The sequence below is a fragment of the Pogoniulus pusillus genome, chromosome 6 (genome assembly GCF_015220805.1).
Source record: "Pogoniulus pusillus isolate bPogPus1 chromosome 6, bPogPus1.pri, whole genome shotgun sequence".
Taxonomy (NCBI): Eukaryota; Metazoa; Chordata; class Aves; order Piciformes; family Lybiidae; genus Pogoniulus; species Pogoniulus pusillus.
In genome coordinates this window covers 44,035,998-44,060,310 of record NC_087269.1, presented here as the reverse complement: position 1 = coordinate 44,060,310, position 24,313 = coordinate 44,035,998, and the positions used below count along the sequence as shown (strand labels likewise).

At 41.0% G+C, this 24,313-nt stretch overlaps 1 protein-coding gene across 4 annotated transcripts in view; it reads left to right on the top strand.

Annotated features, from left to right (window-relative positions):
- RET (ret proto-oncogene) overlaps positions 1 to 22,204 on the top strand; it is a 120,151-nt gene extending 97,947 nt beyond the window's left edge. For 3 of the 4 annotated variants that reach the window (XM_064145422.1, XM_064145420.1, XM_064145421.1), the window contains 10 exons: positions 473 to 729; positions 2,361 to 2,508; positions 4,149 to 4,256; positions 6,144 to 6,358; positions 6,463 to 6,585; positions 10,115 to 10,185; positions 13,275 to 13,412; positions 15,837 to 15,936; positions 18,289 to 18,436; positions 20,366 to 22,204. In XM_064145422.1, coding sequence (XP_064001492.1) covers positions 473 to 729; positions 2,361 to 2,508; positions 4,149 to 4,256; positions 6,144 to 6,358; positions 6,463 to 6,585; positions 10,115 to 10,185; positions 13,275 to 13,412; positions 15,837 to 15,936; positions 18,289 to 18,436; positions 20,366 to 20,523 — 1,466 coding nt within the window. In that variant the 3' untranslated portion in view covers positions 20,524 to 22,204. Of the gene's footprint in view, positions 1 to 472; positions 730 to 2,360; positions 2,509 to 4,148; positions 4,257 to 6,143; positions 6,359 to 6,462; positions 6,586 to 10,114; positions 10,186 to 13,274; positions 13,413 to 15,836; positions 15,937 to 18,288; positions 18,437 to 20,365 lie in introns of those variants that run through there. The other variant, XR_010302614.1, reaches the window with a different exon arrangement.
- Positions 22,205 to 24,313: the final 2,109 nt, after the last annotated feature.

Sequence of the window (24,313 nt, the reverse complement as noted above, 5' to 3'; positions counted from 1 at the left end):
AAGTTGTCTAGAGGCACTTAAAGAAACTTCCTTCCCCAAGAAAGATGCTAAAAGTGCTTCCATAAAATGGGAAGTATAAATGGGGCTAAAGCAAGCACATATTACTTTAGAAGCAGTTGTGGTATTAAGCAGTGTTTTCAGAAATGATTATTTTGTTAAAACACAAAGCAGATATAAGTCTCCTTATAATCTTTAAAATAAAGTAACCCTGGGGCAAGCTATCTCTCCCTACACTTACACAGCCTGTTGGGCAAACAACTACCTGCTGGTGTCCAAAATATAAAAGAAAAAAAAATCAAACTAACAAACAAAAAAACAGCTGGTAGGTGTAGTGGTCTTACTTGCAAGTAATTATTGAGCTTTCCTCTAAGTTTCTAAATGAGTTCTGTTTCTGTCACACCTGAGTCTATTACATGCCCTGCCAAATTACGACATGACAAGCAAAGTTCTAAGAGGTCTTCTTGGTCCACAGAGCAACTTTGTGATGACATGTGCAAGACTGTGATAGCAGGGGCAGTGCTGGTGTCCTTCATCATCTCTGTGATGCTTTCTTACTACTTCATCCATCGTTACCACAAGAATTCTCCAAAGCCTCCTATTGCCTCAGCAGAAATGACGTTCCGGCGCCCAGCCCAGTCCTACCCCATCAGTTACTCTTCAACCAACGTCCGACGGCCTTCTTTAGATTCCATGGAGAACCAGGTGTCTGTAGACACTTTCAAAATTCCAGTAAGCCAAGTATCTTTTTGTTTGCTCTTTTTTTTTTGATGTTTCTTTTGTTCTAAAGAACATTGTTTATGCATACAGAATACGTTACAGAAACACAATCGCTATGTAGAAACGCCCAACACACATAACACAGGGAATCATGTGGATGGGCAGGGAGCTGAAGATATTGAATGAGTAACTGGATAAACCATATCATTTATTCTATGAAGCCAGTATTCTATTCCACTTTTATTATGTTTTAATATACTGCTGGTGCTTTTTTCTAGCTGTAACTCTGCATTTGACAGTAGTGTGGTTTTACTTCAGCACTTTACAATAAAAAATAAGTATCACCAGGTTTGCAGTCTCTGTCATAGAATCATAGAATCAACCAGGTTGGAAGAGACCTCCAAGATCATCCAGTCCAACCTATCCCCCAGCCCTATCCAGTCAACTAGACCATGGCACTAAGTGCCTCATCCAGTCTTTTCTTGAAGACCCCCAGGGATGGTGCCTCCACCACCTCCCTGGGCAGCCCATTCCAATGCCAATCACTCTCTCTGTGAAGAACTTCTTCCTAATGTCCAGCCTATACCTACCCTGGCACAACTTGAGACTGTGTCCCCTTGTTCTATTGCTGGTTGCCTGGGAGAAGAGGCCACCCCCCACCTGGCTACAATGTCCCTTCAGGTAGTTGTAGACAGTAATAAGGTCATCCCTGAGCCTCCTCTTCTCCAGGCTAAACAAGCCCAGCTCCCTCAACCTCTCCTCATAGGATTTGTGCTCCAGGCCCCTCACCAGCTTTGTTGCCCTTCTCTGGACATGTTCCAGCACTGTCATGAGCCATGGTACTACAAGTATAACTTCAAAACAAACCAAAAAGCTTCACTGAGAGCTGTTCCTGATTTCTGATGTACTGACTGTAGATGTCAGCTGGAGTGGGGGTGTTACCCACATTTTAAGGATTTTTTTTGCCCTGTTATGCTGTCTTACAGTTTCTTCTTCTCGAATCACCAAGATGCCTGCCAGCTGGTGTGTTTTCATGGACCAACATGCTAGAGAAACACTGTTACTTCGTATGACATCTATGGCAACATCAAATCTATTTGAATGTCAGATACTAAGGTCTTCACAGACCTTCTGCTCTGTTGCTTTCATTTCTTATCTGATTTATACATCTGTCACCATTTTGCAACCTTAAGGCTTACCAACACTGATTTAATAAGAGGAGGATTGTCTCAGATGATCTCTTAGGGGACAGCATTATTCTACGAGTAAAACTGATTTACTTGTATGTGAAGTCCAAGATCACATACTCATAGTTATTCTGAAAGGAAGCATTTATCCTGTCTGACTTCATCTTGTGTCCATTTTCTCAGACCTATAATCTGTTATCCATAGACAATATATACAGCCTGTTTCAAAAGAGATGTTTGCAAGTTAACAGAAAAAAACCCTGGGAATTACCTAGAGAGTCAGAAGCTTTGATAGGAATACAGTGATACTGATAACAAGAGCAACCAATCATTGAACACTACAGCGGGCTTATTCCTGAAGCACACTCTCCTACGGAACACTTGATTCTTTTGGGGCTTAGCTAGCCACTCCTTTTTTTGCTTCATCTCTCATAGGGTTTTTTTCCTCTCTTGCAGGAAGATCCAAAATGGGAATTCCCTCGGAAAAACCTAGTTCTGGGCAAGACTCTTGGAGAAGGAGAATTTGGAAAGGTCGTCAAGGCGACGGCATTCCGCCTGAAGGGAAGGGCTGGCTACACCACCGTAGCGGTGAAAATGTTAAAAGGTACGGTGGTGGTTTGGGTGTTCCCCACCCCCTACACTTTGGAAATCACCTAGACTAGACTCAGCTGGCTCTGGAAATTGGAATGAAGCTTATTGTTTACAGCTTAGCACAATGTACAGGCAGATATTTACAGTATATACAGTTATAGACAGAAATATACAAGGTGAAAGGTGATAGAGAAACACAGCAGCCCTTCCAGAAACCTGAGTCCCCAGGAGGGGCTCCTCACCACCCTTTCACCTTCTCTGACCCCTCAGCCTTACCCTAGATGTTCCTTGTGCCCCAATGAAGAATAGAGGGTCAGCCAGGGGGTTAGGAAGCAAAGTGGATTAATCAGAGAGATGAAGGGTGAGGTTAGAGAGAAAAATGCAGCCCAGAGCTTAGACAAAGAGCAACTCCCTTAAGGATCTATGTTTGTACTCTTGTTCTTATACATCTCAGCAAGCCTATGAGGGAAGTAGACATCACCCTTGTTTCTTTCACAGCCTGTAATCTAGTCCTTCTCACCAAAACATTCTAGCTAGCTTCAAACTAGCACAGGTACATTCCCATCTGGGCCTGAAATGATTTGAAAACTATTTGTCATAACCTCTGAACAGATTCTAAGAGGGATTACCACAAAAGTAAAAGGTCAGCTAAAACCAAACAGTGTCACAGCCTGTGTTTCATCTGACAGATTTCTGGCTTTAGGACCTAGCATCAAATTCATCAGGGAGGTGATTTCCATAAGTAATTCTAATTCATGATGTGCAAGAAGTCTGTCTTAACACAGCAAATGTATTTAACTTTGTTTGGCATTGCCAGAAACATTGCAAGGTGTTGTAAGAGCTTTATGATTTATTTTTTTTCCTCACCCAGTTTCCTTTGACAGAGCTTTGAAAATGAAGTTATAATCACATCAAGAGACAGAACAGACAAGTTACTTTTCTGATTGAGAGGGACATCCATTTTTATGATTTCTGATCTGCTCTTCAAGTACTGAGAGCTCTGCTAAACCGGCTTGGAGAGCCCAGTGCTGTCTCCTGGTGTCTTCAGTTTTCCCTAAGACTTAAAAGCTGGGGAGAACAAAGTATGTCTCGATAACATTAAGATGATAACATGAGACTTTGAGCATAATCTTTCACTGCTGCTTCTAAGTTAAAACATGTCATTAACTTTTTTTATACTACTGACTACCACTCCTATTAGATGCAAGTTGTTTAAAACAAAGCAAACACAACATCTGCTGCTGCCTGAGAGCAAAGATCCTGCATATCTCATCCTTGTACCAAGGAAATAAATGCCTTGTGAGGTGCATGACTGCGTTGCAAGAGGTACAGTGAAGAACAGGTGCTGTGGAGAGAGTCTAGGAGCTGAGTCTTTTTAGAAGACAAGACTAGAACAGTCTTAGTCATGATAATTTTATATTTATTTGTGCACTTATTGTAGCCTTCTTCATTAACACCATGGTGACTGTGTTAAGATTCCAAGACCTAAAAATATTGCTTTTTACATGTAGACAATTTATTATTCAGCTTTCCCTAGCTATTATGAAATAAATTATTGATAAAATTGCTAATATGAAGGAGTAACCCATTATTTTAAGCAGCTAATTTTAATAAACTTCCTAACCACAACTGTGTGTTTGGACATTCCTGCAGAAAACGCTTCCCAGAGTGAGCTGCGAGATCTACTTTCAGAGTTCAACCTCTTGAAACAGGTGAACCACCCTCATGTCATCAAACTTTATGGAGCCTGCAGTCAAGATGGTAAATATTAAAAGCTTGTTATGAGGATGAGAATGTCAATTAAGTAAATAAAGAGCAGTTAATTGATGGATTTGTGCCATTGCTTAGTAATTGCTGAGTACCTTTTAAATTTGCTGCTGGCTGATTAAAGTGAGGGACATGAAAGCAGTGTAGGAAGGGATGAAGAAATGCCAATTCAGTGTAGCTAAGCATTCTTCTGGTGCTTTTCTTCAGTGCATATTTTAACTCATTTATTACCAGTCCTTCTCCAGTCAGTCTATGTTTTTGTACTATGTTGATGCTCAGTGCTTTCAAATATGGGTTATATTTAAAGTTTAATCAAGCTTCTATTATTGTTATTACTATACCTACTAAAACAGTGCTCTGAGGCCTGAGCCAGGGAGTGAGAGCTCCCTTTGAAAAACAAAATCAAACCTCCTCCCCACCAGACAACTACAGATCCTTTTGTTAAAATAAAGCTGGATAGTTAATAGCTTTATTCCTCTGACACAAAACTGTTGTGAAATAGCTGCTAAAAGCCACAGTCACTCAAAGTGTATTTCAAGGGGTACAATTTTCAGACGTAAGTATTGCAAACTGGCAGTGAGACAAATGTTCCTTGTGCATAGGAACTGATCTGAATAATTTCTGTTCATTTCAAACGAAGTTGCATGGCAACCTCCTCTTCATTTTGTGTCTGTAATCATGCATGTTGCAGCCCTGGACAAAGGCTTGCCTCCTTCGCCCACCCAGTTCTGTTGCGAGTGGCACTTTTAGCTGTAGACAGAGAATGTAATTCAGGACTGAGTCATCTCTGAGTCTTAGTAAGGTAATGAACCAGCAGGGCAGGACATAGATAAACTTTTTCCTTTTCAATACAATGCATTTTTTCATCTCAAAGGAAGTGAATTGTTTCTAAGTCACCGACTCTTAACTAATATGAACTTAATTGATTAGTGTATGAGGTGGAGGGCTTGGATACTGAAGAAAAATGTATTTAGCAGAGCAAGTATTATTCATGTGGGTCACGGGAAGGAGAAACCTATGGATTGAAATGTCAGAATGCTTTTAAGTGCCCTTAAAAGGCACTTTAAATCTAACACTGGAATCACCAGGTAATTTGTAGGCTCAGTATCATACTCTCCAAAAATTATTGTGATTTAAAGATTTATTTTTTTAAAAGTTTCTGTCTGTTAGGCTGTTACACAGATCTGATTTGTAAGATGGTTGTCTTTTCCATCTGAAATTATCTAGATGGAGGAACACAAGCAAAACCCTAAATTCTGCTTTGATTTAGGCTGAAGCTAAATCCTCTGTCTCGCACAGAAGCTGTAAGCTAGAAATACTGTATTACTCCATGGCTGATTTAGTGCCTTTTATGTAAAGACCACAGAGATCTGGAGCCTGTGACTCTTCAATGTGTTGCTAGGAAGAGACTTTTTGGGGGAAAAAAACCAAAGTATCACAGTATCACCAAGGTTGGAAGAGACCTCACAGATCATCAAGTCCAACCCTTTACCACAGAGCTCAAGGCTAGACCATGGCACCAAGTGCCACGTCCAATCTTGCCTTGAACAGCCCCAGGGACAGCGACTCCACCACCTCCCCGGGCAGCCCATTCCAGTGTCCAATGACTCTCTCAGGGAAGAACTTTCTCCTCACCTCCAGCCTAAATCTCCCCTGGTGTAGCCTGAGGCTGTGTCCTCTTGTTCTGGTGCTGGCCACCTGAGAGAAGAGAGCAACCTCCTCCTGGCCACAACCTCCCCTCAGGTAGTTGTAGACAGCAATAAGGTCTCCCCTGAGCCTCCTCTTCTCCAGGCTAACCAATCCCAGCTCCCTCAGCCTCTCCTCGTAGGGTAACTGTCTGTCTGTTAGTTGTGTGCTTAGCAGTGTGTTTGTTCATTTCAGGCCCACTCTATTTAATTGTGGAGTATGCTAAATACGGCTCCTTGCGCAGCTTCCTCAGGGAGAGTCGAAAAGTAGGACCAAGCTATGTGGGTAGTGATGGCAACAGAAATTCCAGTTATTTGGACAACCCTGATGAGAGAGCCTTGACCATGGGAGATCTGATCTCGTTTGCGTGGCAGATATCCCGAGGAATGCAGTACCTTGCAGAAATGAAGGTAGGGCAGTCTAACAGTGATCTGAGCATGCCCTTGTAATAGTCATGGCAGCAGCTGGGTGCTCCAGAAGAAACATAAACACTGTTGTTGGTTTCTTCCAAAAGCTTGTCCATCGGGATTTAGCAGCCAGAAATGTACTGGTGGCAGAAGGACGCAAAATGAAGATTTCTGACTTTGGCCTCTCCCGTGACGTGTATGAAGAAGATTCATATGTCAAGAGGAGCAAGGTACAGTGCATACTAAAAGCAGTAGTGGGAATTATTACTTAAGCAAGGGAATGATTTTATGCTACGTGAGTTGAGTATAGAAGAAAAAGGTAACAGCTAATTTTTAGCTAGAAAAAAATGGCAGTAATAAAGAAATAAAAAATAAGCAAAATTATGAGCTTCATCAATGAGACAGTAATATAAATATACATGTAATTGTGGAGGATTATGCAAATTAATAACCTGCATTAATTTTGATATCCAGGCAATGATTGTTAATAACTATGAAAACTGTTTATTAACATTAAAACTCACCAGAAACTTATTCACAGGTTCAAAAAACAGTGCACAGGTTGGAAATTTACACAGGCAAAACTAGAGCACTCATTTCTTAAAGTGGCAAATGCAAATATTATACTGGAAGAGGCTTTAAGTATTTACTCACAAGGTTATAAATCAGACAGTACCCAAAGCAGGTGGAAGTCTGTCTGGTGGGCTGCTGAGACTTGATTTCTCCCTGGCTTCTGGAAAGGAGACTGACAGTCTCTGACCTTGTCCTGGGCTCCTCTGGACGATCTGTGTATCTCCAGGACTTGTAGCCTTAGCAGGAAGACTTTCAGGGGCAGGCAGGATGTCTTGAGGTGTGCAGGGTCTCAGCATAGCGTCATGCTGGGGGCTATGCAAGATGACAGCATGCAGGCATTTGGAGCCTGCTCCTGGTCAGCTCTCCAGGCAAATCCGGGATGCAAAATGAGGCAGCAGCAGCCTTGTGCTACCTGCTCATCCTTTTATCAATATCCAGCCTGCCACTAGTGGGGTGTTGGACATTGATGAGCCAATGGGCATGGCACTTTGCCAGGCCTCACCACATTAGGCAAAGCCAGGACTTGCACCCTCACATCCCAAGGTTGCTTCCCCAGCACAGGAGGCAGGGGGGACATGCAGACATGTCTGGGCATGGACAAGCCCATGTTTGCCCCACCAGGCCTACCACCACAGTGTATCTGTAAAAGATGTATCCTATTTAAGTTACCATTACCATCTCCAACTTCTTCTGTTCATTTGTCAACCCAACTGGTTTATTTCTAATACTTGGAAGTTAATAAAAGTAAAAGAAAGGTTACTGTGATGTTTAAGGCCTTGAAGCATCTGACATGCAAGAAGAGGCAGATAGACCTGGGTTTGCTTAGCCTGAAGAGAAGAGGGTTCAGGGAGATCTTATTCATGTATGTAAATAACTGATAACACAGCCAGGCTCCTCCCATTGTGGCCCTGTCACAGGACAGGATGCTATGAGGACTATTTAAAATATGAGCAATTCCATTTAAAGCAAAACTTTTTACTGTAACAGTGATTGAACACTGGAACAGTCTGCTCTGAGAATCTCCCATTCCTGGAGATAATCAAAACCTACCAGGAAATGCTCTCAAGAAACCACTGTGGCTGAGCCTCCACTGAACAGAGGGGTGAGGTCCCTGTCTGCCTCAAGTAGTTCTAGGATCCTGTGAAAAATAAAGGGAATGAAAGACAGATCTTCTATTACTTAAAATCCCATGGAGTTTTAAATAATGCAGATAACTTCTGGAAAGATCCTAATTTCCAGAATTGTCACAGCTATGCAAAAGATTTGGAGAAAAGCTCTCCTAGAAATACTTCTGGCTGTGTGAAAGATAGTAAATATGAATCAAAAATGCCTAACCATAGGTCAGGGTCCATCAAGAGCTAATAATATCTGCCAGAGGTTATTTAAAGCAATTCTACATTGCCTGTCGCAGTAAATTGTTGTCAGGTACCTGGATACATTTTCTCCTGCTCACAGTGCTCATAGCAGGGCTCGGCACACAGTGATACCCCAACCCAGCAGGACTGTGCAAAGGAAATCTGATGGCAAAATGGATGATTTGGTCACACGACTCCTTCCTCAAAAAGAGATGCTTGAACTTAACACCTTTCAGACTGAGAAGTTAAGGCTTGCCATTATTTATTTGTGCAAAAAAAAATGGTTAAACACAGCAAGCCAAATCCTGCTTCCTGCCTGTTTGCATCTACCTGTCACTGATACCAGCACAACTTACAGAAAAGTCAGACCCAGGCCAGACTGTGGTGTTCATCAGTACTACTCTATTGACTTCTAAGACAAGAGATGTTGAGGTGCTGGAAGGTGTCCAGAGAAGGGCAGCAAAGCTGGTGAGGGGCCTGGAACGCAAACCCTATGAGGAGAGGCTGAGGGAGCTGGGGGTGTTTAGCCTGGAGAAGAGGAGGCTCAGGGGGGACCTCATTGCTGTCTACAACTACCTGAAGGGAGGCTGTAGCCAGGTGGGGTTGGTCTCTTCTCCCAGACAACCCGCAACAGAACAAGGGGACACAGTCTCAAGTTGTGCCAGGGGAAGTCTAGGCTGGATGTTAGGAGGAAGTTGTTGGCAGAGAGAGTGATTGGCATTGGAATGGGCTGCCCAGGGAGGTGGTGGAGTCACCATCCCTGGGGGTGTTCAAGAAGAGACTGGATGAGGCACTTAGTGCCATGGTCTGGTTGAGTGGCTAGGGCTGGGTGCTAGGTTGGACTGGATGATGTTGGAGGTCTCTTCCAACCTGCTTGATTCTATGATAAGTAGTGTTAGTTCAGTTCCCTCTATGGCTTAGTATAAAGACCTGCCAACAGATTTTCTTTGCATATGAAAATGTTAGAATTTTCTGACAGTATTTCCATAAACAGTGCAAGTTTTCAGTTTAGCTTTTTTCTGGTTTTTTTTCTGGACAGTTTGTGTGAATATTTTATAAGTCAAAATGAGCTGTGAAGAAAAAAAAACCCAACACTTTTGGAAGATGTGATCATATGTAAAAGGCCTTTGCCTGCTTGTTTAGCTGTCTTCTGATGTATCTGTTTTACACAGATCTATACCAGTTGCTCTGTCTGTTAAGAATCACGAATTTTTATAATGGCAGTTTAATTTTATTTGGAGGGATGCTGAGGTACCAAATGGATATTTTCCTCTTTACTTCTGAGACACTTGTCACTGGAGTATTATTCAAAGCTTTGCAAGCAGCTGTCTGCTTGCATAGGGAAATGAGCAAAAGAGGAGAGGGGGGGGGAAATAAAAAAGGGGAAGAAAGAAGTATAAGCTTCAAATCTTACCAAAACAGTTGCATAAGAAGCAAGGCATGTGAATGCTAGTGATATTGTGAAGTTGTGAAATGGCTTGAAAAGTCTGGAAAGCTGGATTTTTCAGGAATATCCAGGGCAGACTTCTCAGATTTTATCAACTAATTTCTGCCAGTACCAGCTGGGGAATAAGCAGGAGGAGCTGGAGATGTGTGCTAGGCTGAATGACTATGATACAATTGCCATCACTGAAACATGGTGGGACAGCTCCCACGACTGGAACGTTGTCATGGATGGCTAAGTACTGTTCAGGAAGGATAGACCAGCAAGACAAGGTGGGGGAGTTGCCCTCTATGTGTGAGAGCAACTGAAATAGCTTGGTGTTCCACTTGGAAGCTCAGTTTTCAGACCAGTAATTGCTGTGTTGCTTTCTTCTTTTCTGCCTCCTAGGGTCGGATACCTGTTAAGTGGATGGCCATAGAGTCCCTCTTTGATCATATCTATACAACACAAAGTGATGTGTAAGTGTGAATTCTTGTACAGTTTGTGTGCTTGCTTAAGGACATGAGGGGAAAGGCACAAACACTGTAAAGCTAACCAGTTTAACCTCTAAGGCACTTGAAAAGCAGCAGTGCTTATGCCTGATTTTCTGCTAGATAGGATTTGAATACTTTCCAGGCTTCCCTTGAAAAAGGATCTGACATTTCACCTTGAAGGAAAATACTTTGCTAACACAGTATGTACAGATAGGAACCTTTTGATTTGTGCTTCTCAAATTATTTGCATTCACTTTTTACTCTTGTCTTTGAAGGTCAGAGCACACCAAGTGACAAAAGTCCCAATGTTTTCTTGTCTTGGGAACTCCTTACAGAGTGTATTTCCAAATTAACTTTCTTTCACTTTGCTTCACTTGGAGTGAGAAAAAAAAAAGATTGGGATGATTCTCAAAAAATGTTGCTGTTACTTAAGTCCACTTACAGGTCTTTCTGGGTCTCTGTCTTCCTCAGAGTATCTGCTGTGCTGACTTGTGTCTCCCCAGTGACTTTTTCCAGAGAAGTGTTAGAATTCTTTTAAAAACTTCTTTGTGTATTTTTGTCACTTTCTGCAAAACAGATTTGTTCCTGTGGTGTGGGGCCAGGGCAGATTGTGTTGCCATGTAACTGCCTCCTTTGTGACTGCTGATTGATCTTCTGGATCCAATACCACTCCTCCTAGCTTGTTTTCCTGAAGGTTTCTAGTAAGCTCAGGAGCCCATCTCTTGTATATGTGCCCAGCTGGCATTGAGCAAGCTTATTCAAGGCCCTGGGCAACACACTATTGCTGTGTAGCTTCATTGCTTTCCAGGTCTGGATTAGCATCTCCATGTAAATGCACACAGATTTACCAGTTTTCTTGGAGATGCCTCAGGTGTTCTTCACAGAGCATTTCACTTTGTAGGTCTGTTTCAATGCAATGGCATAAAAGGTCTAATATATGCCACACTTCTAACAGTGCCTTTGACTCACTGGCTAGGTCACCTTCACTATTCATATCATTATGTATGAGGTAACCTAAAAGTGTTTTCTAGCCCTTCCTAATTTAGCCAATACCCTACAGAACAGTACTGAGACATAGAGAGTTGCAGAGCAAACCCTCTCCAGCACTAGAATCACAGAATTTTAGAGTTTGGAAGAGGCCTCCAGAAATCCTTGAGCTCAACCCCCCTGCCAAAGTGGGATCACCTAGGGTAGGTCACACAGGAATGCATCCAGGTGGCTTTTGGAAGCCTTCAGAGAAGGAGACTCCACAACCTCTCTGGGCAGTTTGTTCCAGTGCTGTGTCACCCTCACTATAAAGTTTCCATGAATGCCATTTCAGCAGCAGCCAACTGATCAATGCAGTTCCTTTTTGCAGTAGTCATTGTAATCTTAGATAATTAGACTCACTGCAAAACATTGTTCTTTATCTTTGTTGTTTGTGGTGATGCAGTACTATTTCAGGTGAACATGTGTATTAATACACTCAATGATCATTCCAGTATGCTCTGCTCTTTTTTTCAATGCCTGGGTGTTAGGAGGAAGTTCTTCACAGAGAGAGTGATTGGCATTGGAATGGGCTGCCCAGGGAGGTGGTGGAGTCACTGTCCCTGGAGGTGTTCAAGCAAAGACTGAATGAGGCACTTAGTGCCATAGTCTAGTTGACTGGCTAGGGCTGGGTGCTAGGTTGGACTGGATGATCTTGGAGGTCTCTTCCAACCTGCTTGATTCTATGATTCTAAGGTGATACATTAATAAAGTATATGAAAATGCTATAAATATTCATTAGCTTTCAAGAATGTGCTGAGTGATTAAAAATTAATTCAGTGAATGACATTAGGGAGGATAATGACAGCATCCCACTTAGCACTGTGAGACAATGGCTTTGCTGCCCATTTTGGAGGAGTTATTGTTGTACCTTGGGGGCTACCACTGGTCTTTAAAATGTGAGATGCTCAGGTGGGCTGTACTCCAACAGAAGGTGCTATTTGTGGCTAACGTTTTGAGATGAAAGTTTTACACAATGCTGTTTGGTTTGGCATTAAATCTTCCCAAAATCTTCTTAGAAGTGGAGTTTTCACAGAAATTACCCAATGATGAGAGCACAAATCTAATGCTTGTCATAAACTGTACAAAATTTTGCTTCCAGATGCATCCCACTGACTACCCCTTTTGCATGATACAATGTTGGCTGTTTTCCTTCGTTTTGAACACCCAAATTTTGGCACTTCTGTCAGTTGAACACAATCGGAGTAATTTGTAGCTTCTTCATGTCTTGAAAAGCCTTCCAGCAAGGAGAGGACAACACTTTTGCCTCTCTTGTCCTGGCCTGCTGTCCAAAATGGACTATTTTAAGCTATCTAAATATTTCCAACGCATTGTGCAAGGTCTTTTTGTCCAAGCTCCTCAACAAAGTAGTTTAAAAACATCACCAGTTCTGTTCTTTTCAGAAAAGATTCTTCTGTGTTCTGTTCTATGTTAAACTACATTTTAGGCACTCAATATTACAGAAAAAAAATATTCTCTCCTTTTATCATCTTTGAGAAGAAAATGGAGTGCTGAATGACTGAAATGGCTGAAAAGACTAGATGAAATCAATGGTGTTGCTTACAACTGGAGTAAACACTCTGTGCATATAAGAAAGAGAACCTCATGGTCAAGACAGCAAACTAGTCCCTTGCTAACTTGTGCAGATTTAGACAGTTATTTCTGAACAGGACTAGAAGGGCCAAGTAGGGAGGTTAGACTCCTGTAGCCAAAGGTAAAACAGGGACATCTCCAGTAGCACTGCACACAAAGAACACAAGCCATTTGGCTGGGCCACCATAGGAAGGGCTTTCTCTTTGAAGCCTTCCCAGAATACAATCAGCTTTCTCAATGGATAAAGAAGAGTATCCCTTATCTCTGCCTTCTTGGTTCTAATGTTTTTCATGAAGTGTTTGGGAACAATACACATCTGCATGTCCCCTCTGCCCCAGGGATGGCTTGAATTTGAGTGTGTTTTCAAAATATCACAAAGAGATTTGATTGGTGAAAACCAAACTAAGCTCTTGAAATATATCACTCTAAGTAAAATCTCCTTTTCTCTTTTTCAGATGGTCATTTGGAGTTCTGCTATGGGAGATTGTAACATTAGGAGGCAATCCCTACCCAGGTATTGCTCCTGAAAGACTCTTTAACCTCCTAAAAACAGGCTATAGAATGGAGAGACCAGAAAACTGCAGTGAAGAAATGTAAGTACCTCTTGACCTGATTAGATTTATCAAGTATCTCTTGAATATTTTAAGTTTAAATAGAATATAAATACTCTTCTGTATATCTCAGAGGGATAATCAAAATACGTAGTACTTGAATATGATGAAATCAGTCAACTGTAAAGTACAAGAAAAGAATTGCCAAGAGAGTTCTTGCAGCTACATCCAGACAGTTTGTAGGATATTGAATAACACACCTGCCAAACAATTAAAACAGTTTGAATATTCAGAACTTTTGAGGGTGAGGGGAGGAATACATAAAATACAGTGCTGCCTGAAATAGTCAAGGTAATGCTCAGTACTTACCTGAAAATGAGGTAGATGTTCATTGGTCATTGTCTGTTAGTTGTCCTGGCATTACACAGGAGAAAATGCTACCTTGACAGAGAAACCTACACTCTAGAAGACATGAACATTCCACAACTAGATAAACACATCACAATTTCTTTACTATTTGGAGACAGTTCATAAAATGTGCTCATTTATTAAAATACTCTCAATGTGAAATATCTCCTATCTATGGTTCTTCCAATGCAGTTGGAGGTAAGACATAGTGTTATGTTCAGCATGGGAATCTGTTTGATCTTTTGATTGATTCTCAACATGAAGAATTCTTTGACTACATCCAGGCTGATAAAATGCAGCACAAATAATGCATTTTTAAATGCCATATACAGAGAAAGAAACCCCAGAGTTTTCTGAATTTAGAGCAAGGTAGAGGTTTACAAGAGTCACTGGCAAATGTCCTCTAGCAAAGACATAATTTTGTGTTTCTTCCATCTCTTCAGGAAGCAAGACAACTCTTCAAACATATGTTGTATCATTGATTAAGTTAGGTCAGTTGCCCATGTCTGAGTTTATCTTATTCAAGTCACATCATGGTTTTCTGACTTCTGGTTTCAGATTTCTGTTTCACTCAGAAACTTTTATGCCAGGCTCTGAATACCCACTTTAAGGATCATTTTCCTCAAACTGCATTCATTGCTTTGCTTAAGTAAGAAAGAGATCATAGATGAAGACAAAACATGCAATGCTTTCCAACAGCTGTCCATAGTTCTCGTAGCCAACTATTTCCAAAATTAGAATGTTTTTATGATTAGATTGGTCACAAAAATATGTGGACCTAGAAAAGCATGAGGGATGCAAGTTGGAAAGTTGTACATTCAAAACTTAACCAGTGTCTGTCTGATGTTCACAGTGTGCCCAGGTGGCCAGGAGAGCCAATGGCATCCTGGCCTATATCAGGAACAGTGTGGCCAGCAGGACAAGGGAGATTATTTTTCCCCTGTACTCAGCACTGGTCAGGCCACACCTTGAGTGCTGTGTCCAGTTCTGGGCTCCTCAATTCAAGAGAGATGTTGAGGTGCTGGAAGGTGTCCAGAGAAGTTTGACAAAGCTGGTGAGGGGCCTGGAACACAAACCCTATGAGGAGAGGCTGAGGGAGCTGGGGGTGTGTAGCCTGGACAAGAGGAGGCTCAGGGGTGACCTCATTGCTGTCTACAACTACCTGAAGGGAGGTTGTAGCCAAGTGGGGGTTGGTCTCTTCTCCCAGGCAAGCAGCAACAGAACAAGGGGACACAGCCTCAGGTTGTGCCAGGGGAGGTGTAGGCTGGATGTTAGGAGGAAGTTCTTGCCAGAGAGTGATTGGCACTGGAGTGGGCTGTCCAGGGAGGTGGTGGAGTCACCATCCCTGGAGGTGTTCAAGAAAAGCCTGGATGAGGCATTTAGTGCCATGGTCTGGTTGACTGGCTAGGGCTGGGTGCTAGGTTGGACTGGATGATCTTGGAGGTCTATTCCAGGCTAGCTCATTCTATGAACTATACAACTTAAATTCTGCTCCCTTTCATTTCCATGTGATATGCTGTAGAAGACATTTAAAGAGAGAATAAGGATATAATCAGAGTAACAACAATAGAAGTAATCAAAGTTTATGCAAATAGCCTTAGGTTAGGCTCCACTTGGAAGAAAAGTTTATGGAAACTTTTCAGAGTTTAAACAAAGAAAAAAGTTAGACTTTCTGATAAAACAGCAGTAATGATACATAAAATTATTCAAAGTCATATGCAAACAAAATCAATTAAAAATCTGGCATGCTGCCTACACCTGAGGTGGCCCTTGGGGAAAGTGAAAGTAGTCTTAAGAAACCTAGGACTGCAGCCCTTCAAAGATAGCCAAGGGTGTCATCTTTTGTGCTCTTAAAGATTCATAACAACAAAAGCCTGTTCTTGGGAATGACAGTTGTTGATTCAAGGGGATGTTTAACATAACATGCAACAAAGATGCATGTGCTTGTGAATAGCCTTCATGCCACAGTTCAACTTCAGTACATGAAACAGTTCAAGCAGAAGTATGACCCGTGTCTAACAACTCTGTGTGGGTTTTCTCACCTTGTGGCGGTCATAGGTACAACTTGATGTTGCGCTGCTGGAAGCAAGAACCCGATAAAAGACCAACATTTGCTGAGATCAGCAAGGAATTAGAGAAAATGATGGTGAAGAGTAGGGTAAGTGTGTGAAAACGTGAGTTTTTGAAAGTTTGTGTGATCATCTGAGTTTCAGTATACAGAAATGAAAGTAAATTACTCTTCATCCAATTTGGAAGCATTTACACATCTAATTTCATGCAAATGCATCCAGCTTTTTGAAAGCAGTACTACTTATGGTGGCTTTCGTGACTTCAACCCTAAATGCAGATGAGTTATTACTAACCTGTCTATGAAAAGTTATTCTTACATTGCACTGCCAAATTCATAATCTTAGTCAGCTCAGAATAAAGCAGTATTTCCTGATTTAATTGTGATGGTAGCAACAGATACAAGAGCTGCATCGTTCCACCACTGTGATTTACTTTAAAGCTATCATATTGCTGTGTTTGTAGAGTATAGCTCAGAATAAAGAAGTACTTCCTGATTTAGTTGTGATGAGAGCAGCAGGTACAAGAGCTGCATCGTTCCACCACTCTGATTTACTTTAAAGCTATCATATGCTGTTCAAGGCAAGACTGGATGTGGCATTTGGTGCCATGGTCTAGCCTTGAGCTCTGTGGTAAAGAGTTGGACTTGATGATCTGTGGAGTCTCTTCGAACCTTGATGATACTGTGATATTCCTGTGTTTGTAGAATATAGCTCAGAATAAAGCAGTACTTCCTGATTTAGTTGTGATGATAGCAACAGATACAAGAGCTGCATCGTTCCACCACTCTGATTTACTTTAAAGCTATCATATTCCTGTGTAGACTTTCTTTGAATAAATGGATGCTGAGGTTTAAGTCCAAGTTGCATACATCCATAAAACACATGCACACCTAACTGTACACAAACACATACTTGTCTTTTTATTAAAAATATCTACTCATTATGGGATAGGGAGCAGTTAAAACTGAAAAACTGAGGAAATGCAGTGAGCATTACCAGATGATCCAAAGGCTGGAACACCTCTTCTATGAGGATAGGCTTGAGGGAGCTGGGGTTGTTCAGCCTGGAGAAGACCTTAGGGGGACCTTATAGCTGCCTTCCAATACTTGAAGGGATCCTACAGAAAGGCTGGAGAGGGACTTTCCATAAGGTTAAGTGATAGGACAAGGAGGGATAGTTTTAAGCTGAAGGACAGTAGTTTTAGACTGGATCTGAAGAAGAAGCTATTCAGTGTGAGGGTGGTGAGACTCCAGAATAGGCTGTGGATGCCTCCTCCCTGGGAATGTTCAAAGCCAGGCTGGATGAGGCCTTAAGCTGCATGCCCATGGCAGGGAGGTTGGAGCAGATGATTGCTAAGGTCCCTTCCAACATAAGGCCTTCTATGGTCTGAGTGTGATGGCATTTACACAGGGTGCAAAAAGGACTAATAAATAAATGGAAACAATTTTGTTTAGAATATAAAAACAAGTTCTAAATCAAAAATGGCAAAGTGAAAGGCCTAGGCCATCCATTAAACCACTCTAACTTGTCAACCACAAACTTCCAGCTGCTGAGAATTAGTATACAATCAATCTGCATGTCCAGTGAGAGACTGTAACACAAAGACTGGCAAGTTTTCTGAAATCTTAATTAAAAGCAAACTCCACCCAAGATACAGCCTGACTAATTAGTAAGTTGGTTTTGTTTTTTCATTCAGAAGAGCAAGAAGAAATTCTCTATATCTTTTAATTTACAAAGAAGGGTAACTGCAGCTTTCTAAAGATCAATTTCAGTACATTTCCAGAAGAAAAGCAGTTTTGAAAGGCAAAAATTGATTTTGGCTTTGTTGAAAACGCTTCAGGTTTCTTTTTGCATCAAAGCAATTCAGCAGCACAGACGAAAATCTGTGAGTTCTTAACGCTTGACCTAAATATTTGATTTGAGAACAGTACCAACAAAAGCTTTATGTGGCAATATTTAGACAAATGATTTTAGACATAGTTGTGTACTAGCTTCCATGCAATGTTGGGAAGATCTCTGTACCTTCTCTTTGAAGCACACACGTGTCTGTAGAGCTTTTTGTATTTCATGTATATGTGTCTGCATATGTATCTCTATGTAGACACATACCAGGAACAATAGAAACTGAGGGTCAAACAAATCAGTTAGTACAGCCCTTTAACTTCTTCTTGATGATTTTTTTGATATGCAGAAATAAGTAAGGGAAGGTTTTGATATGTCCCTGGTGTGTCTAGTGCATTTGCAAATCAGATGCTTCCAAAGGTGCTATAGCTGCAGAAAGGGAGAGCCTACTCAAAATGCCAGATGCGCTATCAAAAGACAAATGCAGTGGGGTCTGTAGTTGATTTTACTGAAGAAACCAGAAGTTCTTTTAGCTTTTATACCTAACCAGAAATGCTGCTAGACATGTTAACCCAGCTTGTTCTGTCTTCACTTCCTAGGACTACTTAGATCTTGCGGCTTCCACACCTTCCGATTCCTTACTTTATGATGATGGGCTCTCAGAAGAGGAGACACCACTCGTGGACTGTAATAATGCTCCCCTCCCTCGAACCCTCCCTTCCACATGGATTGAAAACAAACTCTATGGTAGAATTTCACATGCATTTACTAGATTCTAGCAACACAAAAAAAATTTTTTCTCTTCTGCACTGTTCTCAGACTCTGTAACCACATTACAGTGTTTCTTGTCTGAATCAAGCCAATCAAAATTTGCTTGGAAGCTTCTTTTGGGTTTTTTGGTTGGTTTGTTTGGTTTTTGTTTTGGTAAATGTCAAAGTTTGCATCAGGATCATCCTTTTAGTCATTTCTGCAGCCCTGTTTAAAAGAAATGTTTGGTTTTTTTAAAAGGATGTGAAAATAAGTGAAATGACTAGCTATCATACAGTAAAAGAAAAACCAAAAAGAGATCAGGGAAGTATTCTCAGGGGACATATAAAATGCTAATGAAACTATCCTATTGAGAGAGGTTAGGAACATTTAAAGTATGTTAGATTTTACAGCTCTAATTTAAGCAATAGAAGTTTGGGGTGTGGTTTTTTTTAATACTGATTTTTTTTTTATGCTATTGCTCAATGATAAGATCCACCCACAACATTTTTCATCCATCAAGATGGATTTCTGCATTTCAGCTGCTGTTAATGCATTCTGGATCCATAAGCTGAAATGTCTAGTTAATGTAACATAGAATGAAACCAGAGTGTTATATAAAGGAAGTAGAAATACTGCATCTAAGTATTACGGTCAGACTAAATCAACATGTAAAGCTCTTCACAAAATTGAGCTAATCCTGGGCATTTTGAAGATACTCAGCTGTTTTCACGTCCTTTGATTTAGTATGAAAATGTCAGTGCTAAACCTTGATTGAATGATGTAGCAAGTGTTTTTAAAAAGAACATATGCTTTCATATTGTGATGGTGAGATGGACAGTAAAAATGGTTCTTGCCAAAACTCCTACATTTTTGTCTCCTGATTAAATATTCTACGTGGTTTTAGATGTTTACTAACATCATAGATTTTACACCCCCCCCCCCCTCATTCTTCAAGCAGTATGACTTTTGAAAAGTTGTATCTTTTAGCTTAAAAGTTGCTTTGGGTCTATTTTTGATCTATATCCTAGCTATAATTTTATTTAAGAGGTTCTCCGAACTCACATTCACTTTGGGGCACTTAGTGGCCAGACTGTTAAAAGAATGCAGTAACAGAAAAAAGTTGCCACTGAGGCTGTTGGCAGATGCTGAATAAGCAACAAACATGCTTCTGTTTTTTGAAAGTCTTCACCCTGGTATGGTTCTCTGCTTGTGCAGTTGGATCAACATGGTACTAAGCACTCCACTTCCATTTTGGTGATCGTTTGTGCCTAAACTCAGAGACAGTTACTGGACTCAATGCAAACAATTACATGCTTGAGATACACATTTAAATGCTGAATCAAGACGAGAGTGCTCAGGACTTTGTTGGACTTTATTCAGTTGTGCTCCTGAGATTCCCTAAAACGAAGCAGGAGATGCCTGGTGAGGGTGTGAGAGTGTCCCCAAAACCTCACTGAAGTCAAAGGGAAGTTGCCCATTTAAGTAAATGGAAATACTCTGAGTCATTGGAACGGACTTTGGATCCTGTCCCAAACAGGTTTATTAATTCTTGGAGCACTTCCTGTACAGCAAGAACTTCCTTTTGCAGAGCAATATATTGCTACACGATTGTTAAAAAAAGGAAATTATGGAAAGTTGGAGACACATCAGAAGAAAAATTATTAGTTTTTTAATGATACACTGTGCATGCATGCACAACTAATATTTTTTTTTCTATCAAGTAAGCACTTTATTTTTTCCTGAGGTTTTGCCTTCATCTGAATTTGTGCTTCAGGGATTTCGAAACGTAATTGATATGTATTGATTTGGGACAAAATCCAGTGGACTGGCTTAAAATGTTGAAGGGAGTTTTGCCAAGGGCCTTACTGTCTGCACGTGAAGTTATGGTTCTTCAGTGCAGAAAAAATTATCTGTTTTCATTTTTAGGCATGTCATACCCGAACTGGCCTGAGGAGAGCCCCGTCCCACTCACAAGATTCGATGGCACTAACTCTGTGTTTTCAAGATATGCAAATGATAGTGTATATGCTAACTGGATGGTTTCACACTCAGCGGCAAAATTTATGGACAAGTTTGATAGCTAAAATTTTCTTTGTGAAAGGTAATGGACTACTGAGGGGGAACAAAGATGCAAAGAATGGAAAGTCCGCTGGCGCATTCTTTGTGCAATCAACTTCTCAATTGGCAAAGCCTTTTTCTGGTAGCTTCTCAAATGTGTTAGAAATGCTGAAGACGATAATTGGTGATTTCCCCTTTCAGGAAACATATCAGGCTGGATAAGAGTCGTAGTTCCAGTACTTCTTTCTAGGTTGCTGTTTGGCAACTTACTGCAAATGGCCTTGTTCTTAATTCTTGCTTTATTTCAGACTTGGCTATCCTGTGTTACAGCTTTCTTGGATGGAAAAATGTACTTGAACTACTACTTTTATAGTGGCTGTTTCCATACAACCACTTGATCTATGTAGGAAGCACAAACAATATATGGAAGGGAGGGGGGAAACAGGGTCCCAAATTACTGAGCTTGCTGTGAGAAGTGTTACAATGATGACAGCACTAACAAAGCCAGTATCTTTGTTTGGAAGCAAACATTAAGTAACTCAGTAGAGGACTTGAGATTCAACATTTGAAGTCTTGTAAAATGTATTGTCTTGTCTTAATGAGAAGAGAGTTTGTTTCACTAGTCTTAACTTCTCTTACCTTTAGCACAATGAAGATAAGTTTGATACAAGATAAGCTGTACAGACTGATGGCAATCAAGAGTGTTCATCTGACACAATTTATTTTCCATCAACTATATCTTACTAATGTTAAAATGTAGAATCTTGTACAACCATAATTCCTCTTATGAGTTTGGCATAGAATGTACAACATCTTTACGTTGACTTCAGACAAGGAGATTTTGTTTGCAGTCACGTTCAGTAGATTGGAGTCCTCTCGGCTCCAAACTGGATACATTGCCATACACAGGACACTTCCATGATGTAACTCCAAATAAACCTTTTGCTTTGAAACTCATGACTAAACAACACTTGCACAGCGAAATTGGTCTAAAACCCTGCTGTTAATCAAACTGTACAAGGAAAATGTCATCAGAGTTTGTTACGGGGAAACACAAAACTGTTGTGCTTACAACGCTGACTCGAGATGTTGGAGGATGATCAGAATGTGGGTCATGTGTTGTGTGTGGACAAGTAAATGATCAGCACTGCTTTTGTTTTTATTTGTAATCTAATAGGGTTAAGGATAACTTTTTGTTTGCTACAGATGTTGGGATCTAAATCCCGAGTGACTTCTTGTTAGCATTGTGATGGTTGTTCTAAATAATCCAGTTCTACCAGAGCTTGCTCCTGTCACCTACATTCCAATTTAGCTGTTTTCAAATGTTGTTTTGTGTATCAACTTTGTTTCCATTAAAGTTTGTGATTTCAGAAACGAGAGTCAAACTGCCAAAACCTGAACACAGATGTTCATTTTACAAAAAAACAGGATATAAAGTGCCATGCTGGAATTTAAACACCTTCACTGGTGGGTATCATACTTCATCCTGTCCTGGTTTCAGACAAGCACTGGGCAGTGTGATTCCCCCCCCCCTTTGTACAAACATTAGCCATGTTGTGTAATGCTTATGTACAGTGAACAGATAAGGCTATGTATACAGGAGTTCAGTTGTGATATAACAATGATCTTCACTGGCACTGCATACTTTTAAAAGCACTGAAAATTAAGCCCATTTTTATATGTTTTTTTTTTTTTGTTTTCTGTTCAAAAGCTCTTAAAAGAAAAAAGAAATGGCATTCACAGTTAGCTTTTTGCTTTGTCCAGTCCTTTTTCTGTATTTTCTCTCTGTAAATGGCAATTCTTTATTTGCCTTGAGCAATCAAGGCATAAAGATTTTCACTTGTCTTTAATTCTTCCTTAAATTAAGAATTTCTTTTTATCAGCTGTCTTCAGCAACAGTACTCAACTGGGAGATGCATGGTGCCCTGAAAAGCCCTGCAACAACACTGCTGTACAGTAGGTGAGTGGGATAGTTAAGTGATGCTGAAACAACCAGCAGATGCAAAAAGTACTCTGTATGTTCGACTTCCAGCATGAGTCAATGTTGTTTCAACCATTAATTCATTGTAGTAGCAGTTTTGTCACCTATGTTACCAGACATAGATTATTCTTGTAAAATGCATACATCTCATAATTGTAGTTGTCATATGAGGCTACTTGTATTAAGTGCAGCTTAATGACAAATCCGTAGCAAGTGTTTCCTAGTCCAACTGTTCTGACTCCCTCCAGTAGAGGATTATTTTCAAGTATTCATGTCTCCTGCACACAGTATTTTTAGAACTATTTTCCTTGAAGTGTTTCCTCTTTGTTCTGTGTTGCCATTAGTCAGAAGGATGACAATCTTGTTTCAGTTCCCCATGAGAGACTAAATATACTTCCCATGTGGGGAAAAAAAATGATACTGCAGATTATTATTTACTTTGGTGCCAGAAATACTTACGTGCTTGGCTGTCCTGAGGAAAGCAAGCCTGAAGGGTACAGATGACTCACCTAAATGTACAAGTTGGAGAGAATAACTTTCTCAATTTTTTGCCAGTGTTTATCTAAATACCCACAGAGATGACCTGGTTTACCTGGCCTGTGCTCTCAGTTGTGACAAATAGGGGAGAGGCTGAAGCTTGTGTTCCTTCCAGTCATTACAGCAGCACAAGGGAGACATTGTAATGCTCATTACTACAACCTTTCTCAGAGGTATGAAACTCAGAAAGTCTACATAATACTGTAGTTGAGTGGGTTTAGCTGCATTTGTCATGCAAAATGTGCATGAATCTCTATGGTGAGATCTGCTCCTCTGGTGAGACCCCACCTGGAGTACTGCATCCAGTTCTGGAGCCCCCCATTACAAGAGGGATGTGGAGATGCTGGAGTGTGTCCAGAGAAGGACCACTGGGATGCTCAGAGGGCTGCAGCAGCTCTGCTGTGAGTACAGACTGAAAGAGTTGGAGCTGTTCAGCCTGGAGAAGAGGAGGCTCCCAGGTGACCTTCTTGTGGCGTTCCAGTATCTGAAGGGGGTCTACAAAAAAGCTGGGGAGGGACTTCTCAGGATATCAGGGAGTGACAGGACTGGGAGGAATGGAGCAAAGCTGGAGGTGAGGAGATTCAGACTGGATATGAGGAGGAAGATCTTCATGAGAGTGGCAAGACCCTGCAATGGGTTGCCCAGGGAGATGGTTGAGGCCCCATCCCTGGAGGTGTTTAAGGCCAAGCTACACGAGGCTCTGCCCAGCCTGATCTAGGGTAGAGTGTCCCTGCCCATGGCAGGGGGGTTGGAACTGGCTGATGCTTGTAGTCTCTTCCAACCCTGACTGATTCTATGGTACACCCAACTGGACCTAAGTAATTCTGACAAACAGACAGTAGCTGTTAAAACCCCTTGGCACTTCTAACACTGATTACTCACTGTTAACCAAACTGCTTACACAATTCTCTCTGAATATGCAATTATCACTAGCCAGAAAAGTTTGAAGTTTTAACTTCAACAAATTCCCCACAGTAAAAGTTTAGAAACACCAGAATAAACTTTTTGCATCTTTAGGGGATTCTGAGATACAAACCAGGTATAGCCTGTGTTGAGACACAGAGAAAGCAAGCACATACACACTCCCTTGGGTTTCTGCCTTGTGCTGGTGGACATCTCATTCAGAACTCAAACTGGAATTTTCTAGGCCATAGATGGGCATTCCTGTACAAGTGGATAGGATGGGTAGCAATCAAACACTCCAGTTTCTGGTATGACTTTTCCACATTCCACAAGTCACAGAAGTACTTGTTAAAGTCCTTATACAATTTTTCAGCTGTTCAGCTATGATCATAGCC